General features: G+C 40.2%; 1 protein-coding gene across 1 annotated transcript; it reads right to left on the reverse strand.

The window, feature by feature from the left end:
- Nucleotides 1–292: 292 nt before the first annotated feature.
- LOC109215243 (DNA-directed RNA polymerase 2B, chloroplastic/mitochondrial) lies at nt 293–12,376 on the reverse strand. Its single transcript, XM_019379270.1, has 19 exons — nt 11,237–12,376; nt 8,329–8,538; nt 8,111–8,244; nt 7,962–8,028; nt 7,765–7,823; nt 7,505–7,622; nt 7,284–7,397; nt 7,020–7,151; nt 6,436–6,852; nt 5,449–5,499; nt 5,105–5,175; nt 3,938–4,022; nt 3,682–3,834; nt 3,200–3,274; nt 2,213–2,302; nt 2,076–2,123; nt 1,761–1,875; nt 1,579–1,682; nt 293–1,141 (listed from the first exon to the last, which is right to left on the reverse strand). The coding sequence occupies exons 1-19, from the start codon at nt 12,155–12,157 to the stop codon at nt 1,031–1,033; spliced, it is 3,075 nt and encodes a 1,024-aa protein (XP_019234815.1). The 5' UTR covers nt 12,158–12,376; the 3' UTR covers nt 293–1,030.
- Nucleotides 12,377–18,065: the final 5,689 nt, after the last annotated feature.

The following is an 18,065-nucleotide window of genomic DNA, read 5'->3' on the forward strand; positions in this document are numbered from 1 at the left end:
ACACCCTTAAAGCATATGCACATATATCACCATTAGCTTGCAATTACAAGCAAGTCTCTTCACGGTTCACATTTAGGTACTCTTTTTTGTTGCCTAAATTGAGTCAAAATCAAAATGTCCAAAAATCAGAAAAGTATAAGCAGAAAAAAGAAAATGATGAAACTTTCAAGTGCATAGACGAATTACTCTTCTGTGTCTGAGTTTACTACTTTGAAGCACCACAAATTTTGTTAAAGAAAATACATACCTAAATGTGAGATTAATATTGTTTCCAAATAACAATACTGCCATCTACCTTAATGGAGAATAACTAACATTTCTGGAAGAATAAAAGAGAGAAACGATATCCAAGGAAGATATTAACAGACTTTGTTAGCATCTATACATAGGATTCACCACCAGAACATATCGCGACAATATTTTCTCAGCTACTATACATTCATTATAATCTCAAACACATGCCTCAAAGCTTGCAAATTTCCCTCCATCGTAAGCGAAACTTGCTCTCTATAATGGTTGTAAAGCACAAACTTTTTCGATTTACAATTTGAAAATACAAAGAATACCGCCTGGCGAGCAAGATACAGGAGGAGCTAAATATTTTCGGGAACAGCCTGCAAAACCCGGAGATCATTTGCATCCTTGCACCTCAAAAGCTTCTTCAGAAGAAATATGATCGTCTATATTTCTCGACAAGCATTCTTGCAACATGTGTTTATTTCGAGACAGTATCACATATTCTGTTAGAAACGGGTCAGGGAATCTGAATTCTCATTGCATACATGCTTGGACCAGAAACTTCTGCCCCGGCTGCACTAGAGAGTGCAGGCTACACGACCAAGAAAAGAACATGAGCGTCCCAGATTTGAGACCCTAATCATGTTCATATATACAACAGAATCTGCATCTCCCCAAACGCTATGTTGTAGCGCAAACTCTTCATTGTCTTCCCTATTATGGCATTTGAAAGCACAAGATGACACCGGCCAATGTAGTACTTCAAGGGGTGTGAAGTTATGCATGAATCCAATCAATTGAAGAAATAGGGAGATTCTAGGACATCTCGCAAATCAAAGTCCCCACGTTCAGGTAAAGGCGGGAACAACAATGTAGGATAAGAAGTTTGGAAGCTCTCCAACAACTGCCCAAAGATGGAAAGAAACAACTATGAGCGGACAATGAAGTAACATTTTCCAGATTTTGACACATGAAACACCTTAAACTAACATTAGCGAATGGTTCAATCCTTTGATCAACGGGACAGGTTATTCTTGCAACTATTTGGAAGGAAAAGAAAAGAAGAGAAGAAATAAAAGATGATAGAATTTGGAATAATGAAATGAATAAATCGTTAACCTTCAGCAGCTCCGCTTGATAACAAGGAAGAGCTGCAATCAATCTATAGAGAATTATTTCTTCCAATGGTCAAAGGCTCACAGGCAGCCAAAAAAAATTAAAAGTTATAATGCCCTCTTACGTATTTGTTTAAAAGGTGGAGTGTTGATTCATAAGGGAGAAGAAGCACTTGGAAATTGATAATATGATATTTTCTACTTTTTAAATAATGTTGATACTTACTTTCTCAAGAATTGGAGTATCATAAAGCTCTACAAACTTTTCTCTCAATATCCTGTTCAACTTATCAACATCACATGCATGTGTCCAATACGAGTCATGAACACCTGCAGCAAAAAGAAGTTTAATTGCATTCCTTCCACAGAACCCGCGTAAAGTGGGGCGAAAAAGAGAACTAAAAAAACCTGCAAAATTTAAGCCTGCCCTTCTGCATGCAACTGCAGTCATCATCATATGTGAACCATCAAGGGAGTGAATGAAATTTGGCGGAAAAGCTGTCCTTTGCCTCTTGACCATTACCTGCAAAGGGCATAGAGTTCTAGAAAATTTTCAACTGGAAATTTACCAAGTTCAATCTCAAAGAGGAAACACTGAAGAATAATATGCAAATGAAAGTACAAAATGAGCACTCATCTGTATCCCCATTAGTTCCCACCTTGTTGATATAGAGATCGAATATAAGATAACACGGAGTATGAGGGCAAAGACAAGAAAAGTACCTTTTCTGTTTCCCGTTGCAAAGTCAAAATCTGGAGAGACGTCTTAATCTGCACAAGATTTACCAACAAGAGATTTAATGACATGAGTATTTTGCTAGAGCATGGTGACCAAAAATGAACAACATAGTAATACTCACAAGATGTCTTCCAATTTTGCGGTAAGGCTGAACAACTGGAAGTCCAAGAGGAGTTGTCCATCTGACTGGTTCATTTTCAGAAGCAATTATCTGTTGAAACTTCGAGGTCAATGAAGGTAAACTGTAGCAGGAGCAAGATTGTAATGCACCTTCATCATTGTGATCAGATATTTGTACAAGATTTCCAGTCTCAATTTTTTTGTATCAATGAATAAGCATAGTTCTTCTATAATCTGATAAACCTACTTCTGATGGAAAATCTTCGACTGGCCTTAAAACGCCTCATGGAAGAATTAGAGAAAACTCGGAACATGTATCGACAAAAACTAACACTGGATCTTGGGCACTATACCTAGAGTTCCATCTTTAGTCCCCCCCCCCCCCCCCACACACCCACTAGTACTGACACTGAATCTTGGGTTCTATGGAGTGAAAGAAATAGGAGAGCTTTTAAGGAAATAGAGGACACAATTGCACAACTCAAGACATATCACTTGTTTTTAGTTAGTCTTGGAGCCACGTGATCCCAGTTAGTGTTGATAATTAGGAGCATTTTGTTGAAACCATGTCTTGATGTAGGTTCTACCACTTTCTGTATACCAGACTTTTCCTCAATTATCTGAGTGTACCCATTTTATCAGGGAAAAAAAAACTTCCACCAATTAAAATCTTTGCAATCATGTGTCAAGAACAACAGGAACATATAATCACAGACGTACATGTCCATACTGATAGCTTTTTATCATCATCAGAATGAAAGTAGAAAAAACATGGTCGACCGAATTAACACAAGTAATTTTGACTAAGATAACTAAATGATGACAATTGAAGAGCTATTACACAGTAAGAGCTTTGTCCAAGAAGTTAGCCAGTCCAGTACTTGACACCATAGTATAGCAACATTTTAACTGCTCAAATGACCTAAACAGAAGAGGGGCAGAACTTAAAACATATATCGGTGGTGATAATGTAAGATATTAGGCATACCTTAGCACATTCTCCAAGCCAAGTCATGATGCTGCGTGCAGCTTCAAACATCTCCCCTAATGCAGTTAATGTGACCTAATGAATGCATCAAAAGGTGCTCGTTATTGACCAAGATAAGAAGTAAGAACTCATTATATGATGTAATGAGCGTTTATTTATTGGCAAGTTCGTTAGCACTCTATAACCATCAGGACACTGGCGATGTCCTTTTAAAGATCTTCATATGATACAATACATCGATTATGCTTAGCGAAAGCAAAGAAAGCATGTGACAGTGGGCTATGTAACTATGGGTGTGAACACACACAAATTGACAGTCATTTTCAGGCAAAAGCAAAAACCAGATCCAACTGCCACCTGAAGTCTAGCAGTTCTGATTCTTTGGTTTTAAGCATTTGAAGAGTCAATTCTCAACTGATAACAGTTAAGCCAGTAAGGAGCTATTAAAGGGGTATAAATTATAGTCTCCATCTTGCCCTTACTTTTGCAGCATAGCAAGCAGCACCAAATAGCTCAGAATCATCAGCAATTGCTCCACGCTCCTTTAACCTCCTCTTTATTTGATCACGAGCCCCAATGTAAGTGACCCCATAGACTGATGTCATCACGGTCTGCTTCACCAACTTCCTGTCAACCTGTCAAACCACTGCACTTCAAACTGCCAACAATTGCAGAAATAGGGAGTATGCTGTTGGTAATGAAACAACAGTGGCCTTAACAAGGTGAACAGTATGATACCTGATTAACTAAAGCCCTTGCACGCACAGCGTCTGGAAATTCTGCAGGATCTCTCTGTGCATCTCTTTTCATAATATCAAGGACTCTGAAAAAATAGCAACATCAAAATATTGTTCACTGTGCCTTATTCCTCAATACTAACTTCCAAATGTTTAAACTTAATAAGCCAGAATTGGTATACAAAAACGAAAGTATTCCAACTCAATGCTGCTTTTGGCAGTTAAGAACTCTGAACCTATAAGCATTTGAACTTGTTATAAACTCCGAAATGAGTACAAAACTCTTAAAAAAGAAAGAGCTTCTAGTTCTAATTCAACAATGATAAGACTCCATGGTGTATGTTTATTGACTCCCCCAAAACTTCGTAATTGACCAGTTTTCCCATGCACATGACGAGCAAGCTTTTTTTTTTTTAAAAAAAATAACGTGGTGTTCGGGCCAGCTTGCGCGCACCTCGACTAATTTCACGGGATACCTGCTACCTCCCACCAGAAACAGGTATCCACGGCTCGAACAGAAGGGAGGAAATCACCTAGTGTTTTTGTCTCCGCTCGAATTTAAACCTGAGACCTGAGGTTCTCAACCCACTTCATTGACCACTAGGCTACACACCCTTGGGTAGCCATAACGAGCAAGCTTTTTTCATCTTTTTTCTGGTAAGGTAAGATTTTATTAATAAAGGTACCAAGATGGTACAAAAGCAAACACAAGCTTTCTCTAAGTTTTTTCATATGATCACAACATGGCGAGAACTCCATAAATAATTTAATGACATACATCACTCCAGAAAGTTCAGTTAAGCATTCTAGATTTTGTCTTACACTATCTGATGCACGGAGCAGTCAATTTTGAAGCCAAATCATGGCATGTTGGTTTGTTTGAGGCATATAGGTTCATTTTACAATACAGTTCCTTCTCTCACATGACTATATAAACTACCTAAAGATTTGTTATGGCAGGAAAGGTCAATCTGCACCCACTCCTGACGTAATAGTCTCTGGTCAGTGGTTTGTCAAATGCTAATGATTAAGTGTTCGCACTCACTATGCTTAAACATGGGATAATTGTTTGCCTCACGTGAAAGTAAAGGCCAAGAAAGAGAATAGGAGCACCTCAAGTCCTCAAGTCTAATTATGTCTTAGAGGGAAGAGGATTGAACAAACTCACCTAGCTGCTATGCCAGAGTAAACATCAGCAGGTTTTTCTCCAGCAACCAAATTAACTGCAGCAGCTCCCAACTGAACCGATGATTGTCAACAGAAGAGTTGATTAAGTAGATGCCAGAGATCGTAAGACTTTAAAGAATGAAAATAGAAGTGACAAATAATTCGTTTGGATTATCTCACAGAGAGAATGAAAATGAACTCTATGCTTGAATTGATAAGATGAGAAAACAAAGCAAATGGCATTCAAGTAATCAAAAGTTAATAACTAAATAATCACTCAACAGATGCAACATACGATTTTTTTATAATAAGAATGTCAGCACCATACTTCATGCTTTTTATTACCTTATCTCTTCCAAGGGCAGCATAATGTTGTAAACCATTGCAGGAACCATCCTGAAAAGTACAACAAAAGTTTATAAGAAAAATTCTAATACATTCTACACACAAACTCAAAATACTACAGAGAGATTCAATTGCAGAAAATGAAGGACTTCGGCAGCAGGTGGTCCAAAGCCATAAACAAATATAGTCTCTTCAGTTGAGAACTTATATCAAGTAAAATCACTCGAACAGCAGTTAATTTGAGAAATGAATAGTTGTCCAGGTGCAACTTGAGTTGCAGCCCAACTCCTTTGATCTACATATGAATTGACCACTTTCATCAACCTATATTCAAGAAACTGAGATACGACCAAAAAGAATAATCCTTTTGTTTGAACTTTTTCGCTAGTCTGGGGACCAACTAATGAAAATCTGCCAGCTTGACCAAAATACGTTAGGTTTTTTATGGAACTCAAGCCCCCCAAAAAACTGCTTGAGATACATAACCCATCAATCGATGAGGAAGATATTACATAAAAACATTCTTAAACCATTGCAAATCATGCCAAAACTAAATTAATAAAATCCAAATACATCAGTGACTTCCACATAACACTATGTGCTCCCTTGTAATCATACTGACATGCTTTTCATAACTCAAAGCAATGACTTGAAAAGAATTTGCAAAGTACACTCAATGTGAGCCAAACATCAAAAGACAATTTTTTTCTTTTTTGAGAAATGGTCATGTGTAATCAGCATAGCACTAAGGAAGTGCAGTCAAATATGTACAAAGGGTTATCGAGGCAAAGATAGAGCCCCACAAATATCCCTAGCCTATTCCTGTGGGGTTTTCACGAGTTCTAGCATAAATTCTGCAGTATTTTCATATACTTCTTTACATCAGAATGAGTATAGTGTTGAATTTGTCCTCAAAGGTTTCTCTCTCTTCCAAAATGTCTCACAGACAAATTAAATGTGCAGGACCCTATTAGTAGTTACACTTACCTGGTGCACAGGAATATGAGAAATGGATGTCTCTGGGGACGAGCTTCTGACGACTTCACTAAGATTAATGCATACAGCCAGACACTGAAAGGGATCCTCTGCATTCAACCACCAGCGCCTTCCTTCAAGTGGTTTGTCAGCAGAATCAAATATATCATCCATGTGATTTTCAGTAAAAGCTATTCTACCCTCGTGAGATAATTTCTCCACACCACCAGCAAATAGATTTGCCAAGTGTATCTTCAACCAGCGCAAGCCTGACTCTCCAAGAGGACGACCTACGGCAAACTCCAGGACACCCCGACAGATATCAGAACCAAGATGGTTTAGATGTGGATGCATCGGGTATGCACGACCTCGAAAATCAACGTTGTGCGGGTAGAAGAAACCTTCTTCATCTTTCATTTTACGTGCTACCTGTAAAATCATGAAGAAGCAAACCTCAGGAGGAAAATCAAACAGATACAGAAATTAAAGATCTGTGATTGCAACTGTGCCCGAATAAGTTTTCTATGTATGTTTCCAGATGTTATTGGAAGTATTAGTATCTTAAAAGATAAACGAGAGAAGAAATTGGAACCTACAGCGAGTTTGAGCTCGATGTCACATCGTTGTGAGTGCCTTTCTCTGTTCTCTTTCTTGACAGATTTTACTTTCCACCTCCACTTCGTGCGTAGTGCCTCATCTTCTGTATCTGGTTCTTCTGGCAAAAGGGACTGCAAACAACAGAAATTATAGCAATTGCCAGTTCCTTCATCACAAACCGTTTACACAACTTATCAAATTCATTTGCTTAAGAATGAACTTTTGAATCTCAATCGGATAGTTAAGAGTATAGAGTAACTAACATCATCACGGTCAACCAAATCAGCCAGACGACCGCCACCAGCCCATATTCTATCAACGACAGAAAGTACCCTTTTGTTTATCCTCCATTTGGTACTTCCCAGAGTATCAAGAGCCTAGATACAATTAAAAGGGACATGAGACTCAAGTTTCATGATATGAGCAAGCAAAGGAAACATACGATCCTCAGATTTAAGATTGAATAAATTATTGGTCCATGAACCTCAAAAACTGGTTGCAACTGGTTCCTAGAGGCTCTCTTTACTGCTTCACGTTGTTGTCTTGCTCCATGTGTCCGCATTACATATGAAGGCAGATAGAGGTGTCCACCCTTATCATAACTGAAGACAGATAAACAAGATTTAGATACATCTATTTATATGGAAAAACAAGATATAGATATATACATACATCTCTCTCTCTACACACACACACACACACACATATATATATATATAATATAGAGACAAAAAATTACCATACCCTGTCCACTTCACTGGAGGAACCAACATTGGCATGTAAGGTATCACCATGTGCCTTGCCTACTTGCAGGACAAAGGTAAACAAAACACTGAGGAATAGTTCTCATATCTGGTAGCTCAATTAAACAAGCGTAGCTAATCAACAAAAGAAGCTTTTAAATGAGACATATACCTCCTAAAGAATAAATAATTACTTACAGTTCTTTCAAGCCCTTTGAAAACCAGTTCGTCACATTGGATAATACCATATCTTCTGCTGGCACTCCTGTAATGGAATAATACCACAATAATCATCAATTGCTTGTCACAAATAAAATCAATTGAAAGTAAATGGAACGAACCAGTACTTTGTTTCTTTAGCCACAGTTCTAACACTGTGTAAAAAGGCAGGTCGAATGTCAGGTGGATCAACTGCTAACTGATTAGCAGGAGGCTGTATATAAGCGGTCTGCAGAAGCAGCTCAATCAACCGGCTTCCAACCTGATGGCAACAAAGGTACTGTCAAAACTTCATAAATAACAAAATATTGAATTTTCAACGACATCAGGAAGGGTAAGCCCAGACCTTCGCTTTAGCATCTTGCCCCCAGGGCTTTGAATCGTCTTGACGTCTCACTATCTGGCCCACTGCACGTAACTTCTGCTTTTTCATCAGATTAGTGACTTTCTTGCGCAGTTTCTCTTGTTCTTGAGTGACATGTTCCCCATCTTCCTTTTGCCTGTCTTTCTCGGCTTTCTGCTTCTTTGTTTTCTCTAAAAAGTTGTGTATTCTAACCTGGTGCATGCGGAAGTGCAAGATCAGCTCAGGTACTGTCAAATAGAAGTCTATGTCAAACAACAACAACAACGCCCAGTAAAATTCCACAAGTGGGGTCTGGAGAGGGTAGTGTGTACGCAGACCTTATCTCTACTCCTCCCCGAGGATGTTTCCAATAGACCCTCGGCTCAAGAAGCCGAAAAGAGACAGTAGATCAGTAATAGCAACAGAAGCCACAAAGATAATACCAGCAATGTAGGAAGCAAAAAAAAAAAAAAAGACAAGTAATAACAATAAATAGTAACAATGGCACGGTACTACGAACACGAGGAAGTGGTGTGGACACAATATGAACCATTAGCAGTATAAGACAAAACACTATCAGACTAGCCCCACACCCAGTACAAAGTAGAAAAACGCTCAACTACATCCTAACCTTTAACCCTAATGCTCGACCTCCACACCTTCCTATCAAGGGCCATGTTCTCGAAAATATGAAGTCGCGCCATGTCCAGCCTGATCACCTCTCCTCAATACTTCTTAGGCCGCCCTTTGCCTCTCCTCATACCCGACAAAGCTAGTTGCTCACACCTCCTTATCCGGGCATCCGGGCATCTAGGCTCCTCCTTCGCACGTGCCCCGAACCATCTAAGCCTCGCTTCCCGCATCTTGTCTTCTACGGGAGTCACGCCCACCTTCACCCGAATATCTTCATTCCTAATCTTATCTAGCCTTGCCCGCACATCCATCTCAACATCCGTATTTCTACTACTTTCATCTTCTGGATATGAGAATTCTTGACTGGCCAACACTCAGCCCCATACAATATGACCGGTTTAACCATCGCTCTATAGAACTTACCTTTAAGCTTCAGTGGCACCTTCTTGTCACACAATGCGCCAGATGCTAGCCTCCATTTCATCCACCCCACCCATGTACGGTGCGTGACATCCTCGTCAATCTCCTCATACCCCTGATAACCGACCCAAGGTACTTGAAGCTTCCTCTCTTGGGGATAACTTGTGACGCAAGCCTCACCTCCATGTCTGCTTCCCCTGACACGCCGCTTAACTTACACTCCAAGTATTCTATCATAGTCCTGCTCAACTTGAAACATTTTAGACTCAAGGTCTGTCTCCACACCTCCAACCTCGCGGTAACGCCGCCTCGTGTCTCATCAATCAGAACTATATCATCATCGAATAACATACACCATGGAACCTCCCCTAGAATATGGTGTGTCAGTGCGTCCATCGACATGGCAAATAAAAACGGGCTGAGCGCAGATCCTTGGTGTAACCCATAACAACCGGGAAATGCTCCGTGTCACCTCCCACTGTCCTAAAAAAAGATGTCTATGTCCTCTTCAGTTTATCCCACTGTTTCTTGAACTTGAAACGTAACACAGGATAAAGCCAAAATAAGCTCTTTCACCGGTTAGCCAACATAACACCATAATACACTATCCAATATGCTTGAAATCTATCTTGTCTAACATATAAAGATGTCAACAGAACGGTTCAATTTATCACTTACATTAGATCTAACAAATAAACATTATTGAATATATTTGTTATCAAGAGTAACCACACGCATCAAGCCAGAGTTAGTTAAACTACCCTGACACATTTACATCACAGCAATAATTAGACATTTTGAACATCTTGCGCAAATTTAGAGGCTAAAGTATGACAGATTGTGCAGTTATTATGACCAGACTATGTTTTTGGAACATGCAGTTCATTTTTTGATATTCAGACTTCAGAGCTTTTTTCCAAAAGCTATGCACTTTGGACTATCAATGAATATCGCTCCTCCTTCGACCTCCTTGTTCTTTATTAAATTCATTTTCTTTACATCTCCTTTCCAGTTTATAACCCTAAACTTCCTCAGATCTTTCTTACGAAGAACCTACAAAGGTAACTAGTCTGCCATTTGATAGGAGTGACGGAATCTAAAAACAATCACATGAAAAATGTTAGCAATATTTACTAAGGTAATCATATTTTTTTCCAGTATAATATGCTCCCATACACATGAACCTGCTGAGCTACATCCAGCTAAAATCAAAGCAGGTGAAAATTAACATTCAATTTTTTCCCTGGAACTACACTGACAGTTTCAACAAGGCAAGCGGAATTTTCTGCACCATAATATTCAAACTGGTAGCATTGACTTATTTGTTTGCCCTATATCATACAAACAACAACATCAACCCAGTAAAGTACTTTTATGCCAATTACGTCAAATTTACAATGATACTATCGTGCAAGCATTTGATGTCACTAGATTGCAACTTAGCTATTTTCTTGTTGACAATGATTACTAAACAGACATATAGAATGCTGAAAAGACTTCAATATAATTTGCCTTCACATTTTTAGATGCTTAAAGAGTCCCTTAATTAATCATGATGGAAGTCAGTCCAGCCTAGATTACTATTTCCCTTTGACCAAAATGGAATTTCTATTACATTCATATATATTTTCCCATATGCGATTTAAGGATCCTCCCACTTTCAGTTCAAGCTTTGGCAGTTCCACATGAACTACACCAAAGAAGAGGGGCTGAATAACACAGAAGAAATACTTAGAGAAAATTCATAATGCAGCAAGTTTGATGCAAAAATTTGTGTATTCTATTTCACACAGAGAAATTTCATTTAGTTACAACTGAGATTAGCTAACAGCAACAGATAAGCTCCAGACTAACTAACCTCCTGTTCGATTGCATCACCAATAACAAGCGCAGCTTGTACCACTCGTGCAGTACCATGGTCACCACCCGTCATCAACAATCCCATCAACTTATGCATTGTGATAACTGCCATCATATCTGCAGGTAACTGATAAAAGTACTTAGCATAACCTGCTTTACTCTTCCCTTGACTACATAATTCCTGCTCTTCAGCTATCTTATCGCGCAATGGCTCAAACCATCCTAAAAACAATGACTTCACATAAGGCAAATTGGGTGCTAATTTCTTCTCACACATATCAAACAAAAGCTCCTTATACTCCTTTGCTGCTTGTTCCCATGCCTCCGTCTCTACTTTAACTTGCCTCCTCTTAAGTGCTTGATACTTCCTATGGCCCATACCACTAGTCAACATCTTTTGCTTCCGGCGCCTAAAAGCAAACTGCTTTTTCTCTTCTTTCTTCAATTCTGTTAAAAGTTCTTGAACTTCATCAACCACAGGCACATCTTCTTCAGCATCAGTGGAAGATACTGCTACAGCCTCAGCTACACTAGCATAGCTCTTTCTAAAACAAAAATAACAAAAATCATTGTTATTCACTTGGTTTTTTATTAAGGGTCTGCTCAAAAACTCATCCCCGGGCAAATTTTCGCCAAGATTCTGAAACCCCATCTCAATATTTGAACAAGAAATTGGAATTAAGGATCTAAATTTCGTATTGTCCTTAAAAATTGAATCTTGACGAAAACCAAGAAAGCTATAAGTACGATTCTTGGAGCTAAAAAGAAGCTTTTGTGGGGTTCTTGAAGAGAGCTGTTTGATTATATTTCTCCACATAATAGGGGAATTGTGATATGGGTTTATAGCTAAACCTGTGGGTTTATCAGTGAATTGGTTTAATTTGATGGTAAGGGAAATGGGGGTTTTAGTGCTGGACATCAAATTTGTTCAGAAAAATTTAGGTTGGAAAAAATATAGGAGAGAAGTGAATTGATGGATCAGTAGAAGCGCAGAAATTCATGAGACTGAAGCCTGAAGGGTAAGTAGAGGAAAAATAGGGGAATTTGATATTTGATCTTTCAGGGAGGTAGCAATAGAAGTAAACCGACTTTATAAACCCTCCTTAAACCTTTGGGTCCGATGGGGCTAATCAGCAAATCTGTAGCCTATGCACTCTGGTTACCTTTTGACACTTTGTTATATTTCATCTGCTTTACGGGCTAGCCCTTCCCAAGCGACACGTGTATGCCTCTTTCAGAATTTTTGGACGAAAAGTTTTTTCTTTCACCACGAGACAAAAGAAAAAGCCATAATTTGGATTTTTAATGCATTTTGGAAGTGAGAATTTCTTTTAATATGGTTTATAGCCCGTTTGGCCAAACTGCAAAATTCAACTTATTTTGAGAAAGTACTTTTTTTCAAAAGTGCTTTTCCCAAAAGTACTTTTGGTGAGAAACAGTTTGTGTTTGGCTAATTAGTTTGAAAAGCACTTCTGAGCAGCAATTAGTGTTTGGCCAAGCTTTAAAAAACTGCTTCTAAGTGTATTTTTCACAAAAGTGCTTCTCAAAAAAGTGCTTTTGGAGAGAAACTACTTTTTTCTGCTTCTCCAAAACTGCTTCTGCTTCTCCTCAAAAGCACTTTTTTTCCTTCCAAAAACTTGGCCAAGCACCTCAATTTTTGGCCAAAAGTGCTTTTGGCCAAAAAAAAGCACTTTTGGCCAAAAAGAAGCTTGACCAAATAGGCTATTAGTCAACAACAACAATAATATACCCAGTATATTCCCGACGTGTGTGGTGTAGGAGACCCTCGGCTCGAAAAGAAGAAGAAGGAAAGCAAGAAATTATATTCTAAACCAATATGGTTTATGTTTGGCCAAAAAGTATTGAACCTTTCAGTTAAATCAATTAATGATGAAATAGAGACTAAATCTTAGCCAAACATAATCAACGTTTAGATCTAAGCATATTGGATACTAAAATCAAATGAGGTTTAGTTTATGTAAAGTTTCTGAGAATGATTAAAAGACATCAATCATAAATGATAAGCTTACATCTTTGATATATTGTTCTGTATTTGCAAAGCAAAGGAGATAAAGAGGGAATTGTCACGACCCAAACCCACTGGGTCGTGATGGCGCCTCTCGTGAAGACAAGGCCAGCCAACAGAACATTAACTCCTCAAATATCTAACAGTTATTAATCATAAATAAGCTTAAAGCAGGAATATCGTAACCAATATTACGGAATAACCGCGATAACAAGGATGCCAACCCAAATCCAGCCCGCAATCGGGGTGTCACAAGTCATGAGCCACTACAGAGTTTAATATCTACTACAAGACTGTATCTAAGAACATAATCCGAAGATAAACGAAGTACAGATAATAAAGAAGAAACGGGGCTGTGGACGCTGACAGCTGCCTCGTCTCTCCGGGTCCGCCTGGTCTGGATGGAAATTAGCGCTTAGGAACGAACTCTGCTATGCCTGTATCTGCACACACGGTGCAGGGAGTAATGTGAGTACTCCGACCCAGTGAGCAATAAAAATGAATAACGACTGAGAATATAAAATCCCACACAGGCACAGAAAATGTTATCTCAAACAGTAAAATCAAGTAAACAGTAGGAACCAGTGAAACATAGCTAGAAATTCTCTTTGAAAACAATTAATAAAACAACTATGCTCAATTATGGTCAGTTATTGTTACCTGACCGGTCAGCCATTGTTACCTGACCCAACGGGTGTTTCAGTGCCATTGTTACCATTGGTCATCCATTGTTACCTGACTGGTCAGCCATTGTTACCTGACCCAACGCGTTTTTCAGTGCCATTGTTACCACTGGTCAGCCATTGTTACCTGACTGGTCAGTCATTGTTACCTGACCAAAACACGTATGACAGTGTCATTGCTACCACTGTCCAATTCTAAATGGGTACCCGCGCTCACTGTGGGTGTGCAGACTCCGGAGGGGCTCCTACAGCCCAAGCGCTATCAACAAGGCCTGAAAGCCTGAACAGTATCAATACGAGGCCTGAAAGCCTCCTCACCTCACTCATCATGCCCTCACATAAGGCCCTCGGCCTCAATCAGTCCATAAATAGTCAACAGCCCCTCGGGCAACAGTAAAGCAATAATACACAGCTCAAACAATAGTTCAAATATCAGTTTAAAACTCCAAGTTTGAGTAAATATGGCTGAGTTCAAGAAACAGTGTAAATCACATGGACTGAGTTCAAATAATATTTCAAACAGTGAGGAAAACAGTGATGATAGTTCATAAAGAGTTCAAACAGTCGGCAATAAGCCCCAAATATGGCAATAAGCCCAAATCATAGTGAAAACAACAAGTCATTGCTAATACGCGGTAAAATATCATCCGGACTGGACCAAGTCACAGTCCCCAATAGTAAATGACCCCGCGCTCGTCATGGAACGCGTGTCTCATCTCAACATAGCACCAAGTTGTGCAAATCCGGGGTTTCAAACCCTCAGGACGTCATTCAAAATTATTACTCACCTCGAACCGGTGAAATCTCTAGCTCGCGACGCCTTTGCCCCTCAAACCGACCTCCACACGCGTCGAATCTAACCAAAACCACAAGGAATACGTCACAATAGGCTAATGAATCATAACCCAATCGAAAAGACTCGAAAAATATCAAAAATCACGAAGTTGGCAAAACCCGAGCCCCGGGCCCACTTCTCGAAAAATTACGAAATTTACATCACCGGATTCCTCGTCTCGCCACAAGTCCGTACATATCAAATTTACCAAAATCGGAGTTCAAATGACCCCTCAAATCTCCATTTTAACTCTCTTAAGTTTCAAGCCCTAAACCACCATTTTTGCCCATAAATTACTTGAGTTTTCAGCTCTAATCCATGTATTAGCATCATAAAATTGAGTTTTAAGTTCAAGAAACTTACCTCAAGTCGTTCCCCCTTGAATCCCTCTTTAATCTCCACCAAGAAGCTCTCAAAATCATCAACCATGGAGGAAAAATGACCCAAAATCGTGGATATAAACTCACTGCCCAGAATTTTTCGGAATTACTGTTCACGCGTGCGGTACTGTTCACGCGCGCGGTACTGTTCACGCGCTTAAAAAAAAACCCAGCAACTGCCCTATAAATTGCAGCAGTTTTTGTTTCACTAAAATGGCTCTAACTCCGTCATACGAACTCGGAATTAGACGATTCTTGTTCCTATGAGTCACAAATAATAATACGAACACAACCCTTCAACCGAAACTCAATTCGGAACTCATTTGCCCAGTTCAATACCCATTTCGCTCGTTAAACAATTAACTCACATTTCGCGTCAAAAACCCAATCGCGACTTGCTGAAATTAGACCAAAATTTCCAGATCAGTCCTATAATTCATTATCAAAATTCTGGAAGTCTAGAAATCAAATTTGGATCTCTAGAACTAAAAATGAACCTTTAGATCATTACATGTTTATGCTCAAAACGGCAAAAATCTTCCAAAAACTCTTCCAAAACTTATCCGAGCCTCATGGGACCCCGACCAAACATGCCAACATAGTTCATAACATTATTCAAACCTGTTCCAATCATCAAAGCACCTCAAACAACATCAAATTACCCAAAACTCATCGAATTCAAGCCTAAATTTTTAAAAACTTCCGAAATACACTTTCGATCAAAAACCCGACCAAACGACGTCCGAATGACCTGAAATTTTGCACGCACATCGCAAATCACATGTCGAAGCTACAACAACTCTCGGAATCCCATTCCGACCCTCGGATAAAAATCTCACCTATCAACCGGAATTCGCCAAAATACTAACTTCGCCAATTCAAGCCTAATTCTACACCGGACCTCCAAATTCAATTCCGATCGCACTCCTAAGTCACAAATCACCTCCCGAAGCTAACCGAATCAACGGAAATCACATCCGAGCCCTATAACTCTTAAGTCAACGTCCGGTTGACTTTTCCAACTTAAGCCTTCCTTAAAGAGACTAAGTGTCTCATTTCTTATCAAAACCAATCCGAATCAACTCTAACACACCACATACCGATAACGAAACATGAAGAAGCATAAAAATGGGGAAAACGGAGCAGTAACACATGAGACGACGGGTCGGGTCGTCACAGGAATCTTTTTGATAACTATGAGATCTAGCTTTATTGACTCAACCATGGTGTTTACAAAGGTTTGTAACCCGTAATCCAGACTTCTTGCTTTGTTACTCAGAGGTCTCCTCCGAGTCTTCTGTTTCTTTTTTCCTTCTCGGATCCCCCTTGCTTTTTGCTTTTATCCATATATATACTACCTAACTTCCCCTTTATCCAACGGTCTTTGACCTGCATACTCCTTCTCGACTATCTTCCTCTTTACTTGCTCAAGCACGACCACATATATTCTGCTTTGCAAGTCTTCTCGATGGCTCGATCTCGGCAGTGGCCGAGACGCTCGTCGCCATTACGCCTTACGGGTACGTCCATGGCTTGATCGACCCCTTATTGTTCCCCTTAATGGTAATCCACTTGTGGTCAGATTTTGACACATGCAGTTAGTCCCTCCGCCTGTTGGGGTCGCCTCTTGGCGAGCCCGATGGGCGGACTCCGTTGATTCAAAAGTTGGGAGAAATCTGATCATTATGCAAGGGTCGAGGTCCTTATAACGAGGTAATGACGTGACGATCCAGGAACCTCATTGGACTGTTACACCAGTTTAGAGTTGGATTGCCACATCAATTCATGATATCATGAATGCTTATTATGCGTTATCATGGCGCACGTTTCCCAGGCACCGTATCGTTTCCTGTGCCCTTTTCGTTTTTTGATTGGCGGCTCTTGATTTTCCCGCTCAAGGCCTTTATGTCTCTATAAATAAGGGAGAAACCCTCTATTTAATTGTTGCACTTTTCAATTATCAGTCAACTTTGCAAATTTCTTTCCCCTTCTATTGTTTCCCATTCTTCTGCTTCCGCTAGAGTTCACTATGACTATTACCCATTCTCCCTTCGTCATCCTTGTTTATTTCAATCAAAGAAGGCAAATGGCTGGTGCTCCTTTCCAGACTGATAGAGTTGTTGAAGCTCCGGTGCCGGAAACTGACGTGCCCCTTCTTGAAGAAGGAGTGGAGGTGGTGGAAGACAAGTAATTTCCCACGGTAGATGACATAGTACCCCCCTACCCCCCTCCCCCCTACCCCCCCTCCCCCCCCGGGAAGATAAGGACTGACTTTAACAACCATGTCGGAAACAAACCGGAGCATGTCCCTTCCACTATGGATGAAGCGGCGATTACAACGCTCAAGGTCAAGTGGGGAATCCCTGCCCATATCGAAATGGTCCCGGCGGCAGGGAAGGATATTGTACATTTGCACCACCCGAGGTACTACGTAATTTACGCGTACCCCATTGTTATCGGGTACACGCTTCCTCTTCCCTCTCTGGTGGTAAACGTCTGCCGCTTCTACGAAGTGTGCCTGGCTCAACTCTCTCCGTACGCGTACAAACTCTTTCTTATGCTTATCAAGTACGCGGAGCTCGCCAGCCGAGGAATTTCTTTGGGGCACATGCTTCACATCTTTGCCCCTCATTTTCTTCGGGGTACGATGATCCACATGCGCCATCGAGGAACTAAGAGTTTGGTGATGAAGATGGACGATAAGGCTAATCGCCGCTTTTGGGAAAGCTACTTCTATGTAAGGTTGTTTTGTGGTCCGGTCCTGAGCCTAAATGGGCTAAACAGGCCGGGCCAAACGGTCCCGGGCGCTAGCGGGCCGGGCCCAAGCGGTCCCGGGCCAAACGATCCCCGGCTTAACGGTCCTGGAGGGTGGAACCGGCCCACTGTGGGCCTAAGCTCACATG

This window comes from Nicotiana attenuata, unplaced genomic scaffold (genome assembly GCF_001879085.1).
Source record: "Nicotiana attenuata strain UT unplaced genomic scaffold, NIATTr2, whole genome shotgun sequence".
Taxonomy (NCBI): domain Eukaryota; kingdom Viridiplantae; phylum Streptophyta; class Magnoliopsida; order Solanales; family Solanaceae; genus Nicotiana; species Nicotiana attenuata.

Bases quoted from the DNA above. Each gene is read 5' to 3' on its own strand.
- LOC109215243 (XM_019379270.1), bottom strand. From the start codon at position 12,157: ATGTCCAGCACTAAAACCCCCATTTCCCTTACCATCAAATTAAACCAA. The intron at 8,539-11,236 runs GTTAGTTAGTCT...CGCATGCACCAG, and splicing joins GTGATGCAATCGAACAGGAG to GTTAGAATACACAACTTTTT. The intron at 8,245-8,328 runs GTCTGGGCTTAC...TGTTGCCATCAG, and splicing joins GGCAAGATGCTAAAGCGAAG to GTTGGAAGCCGGTTGATTGA.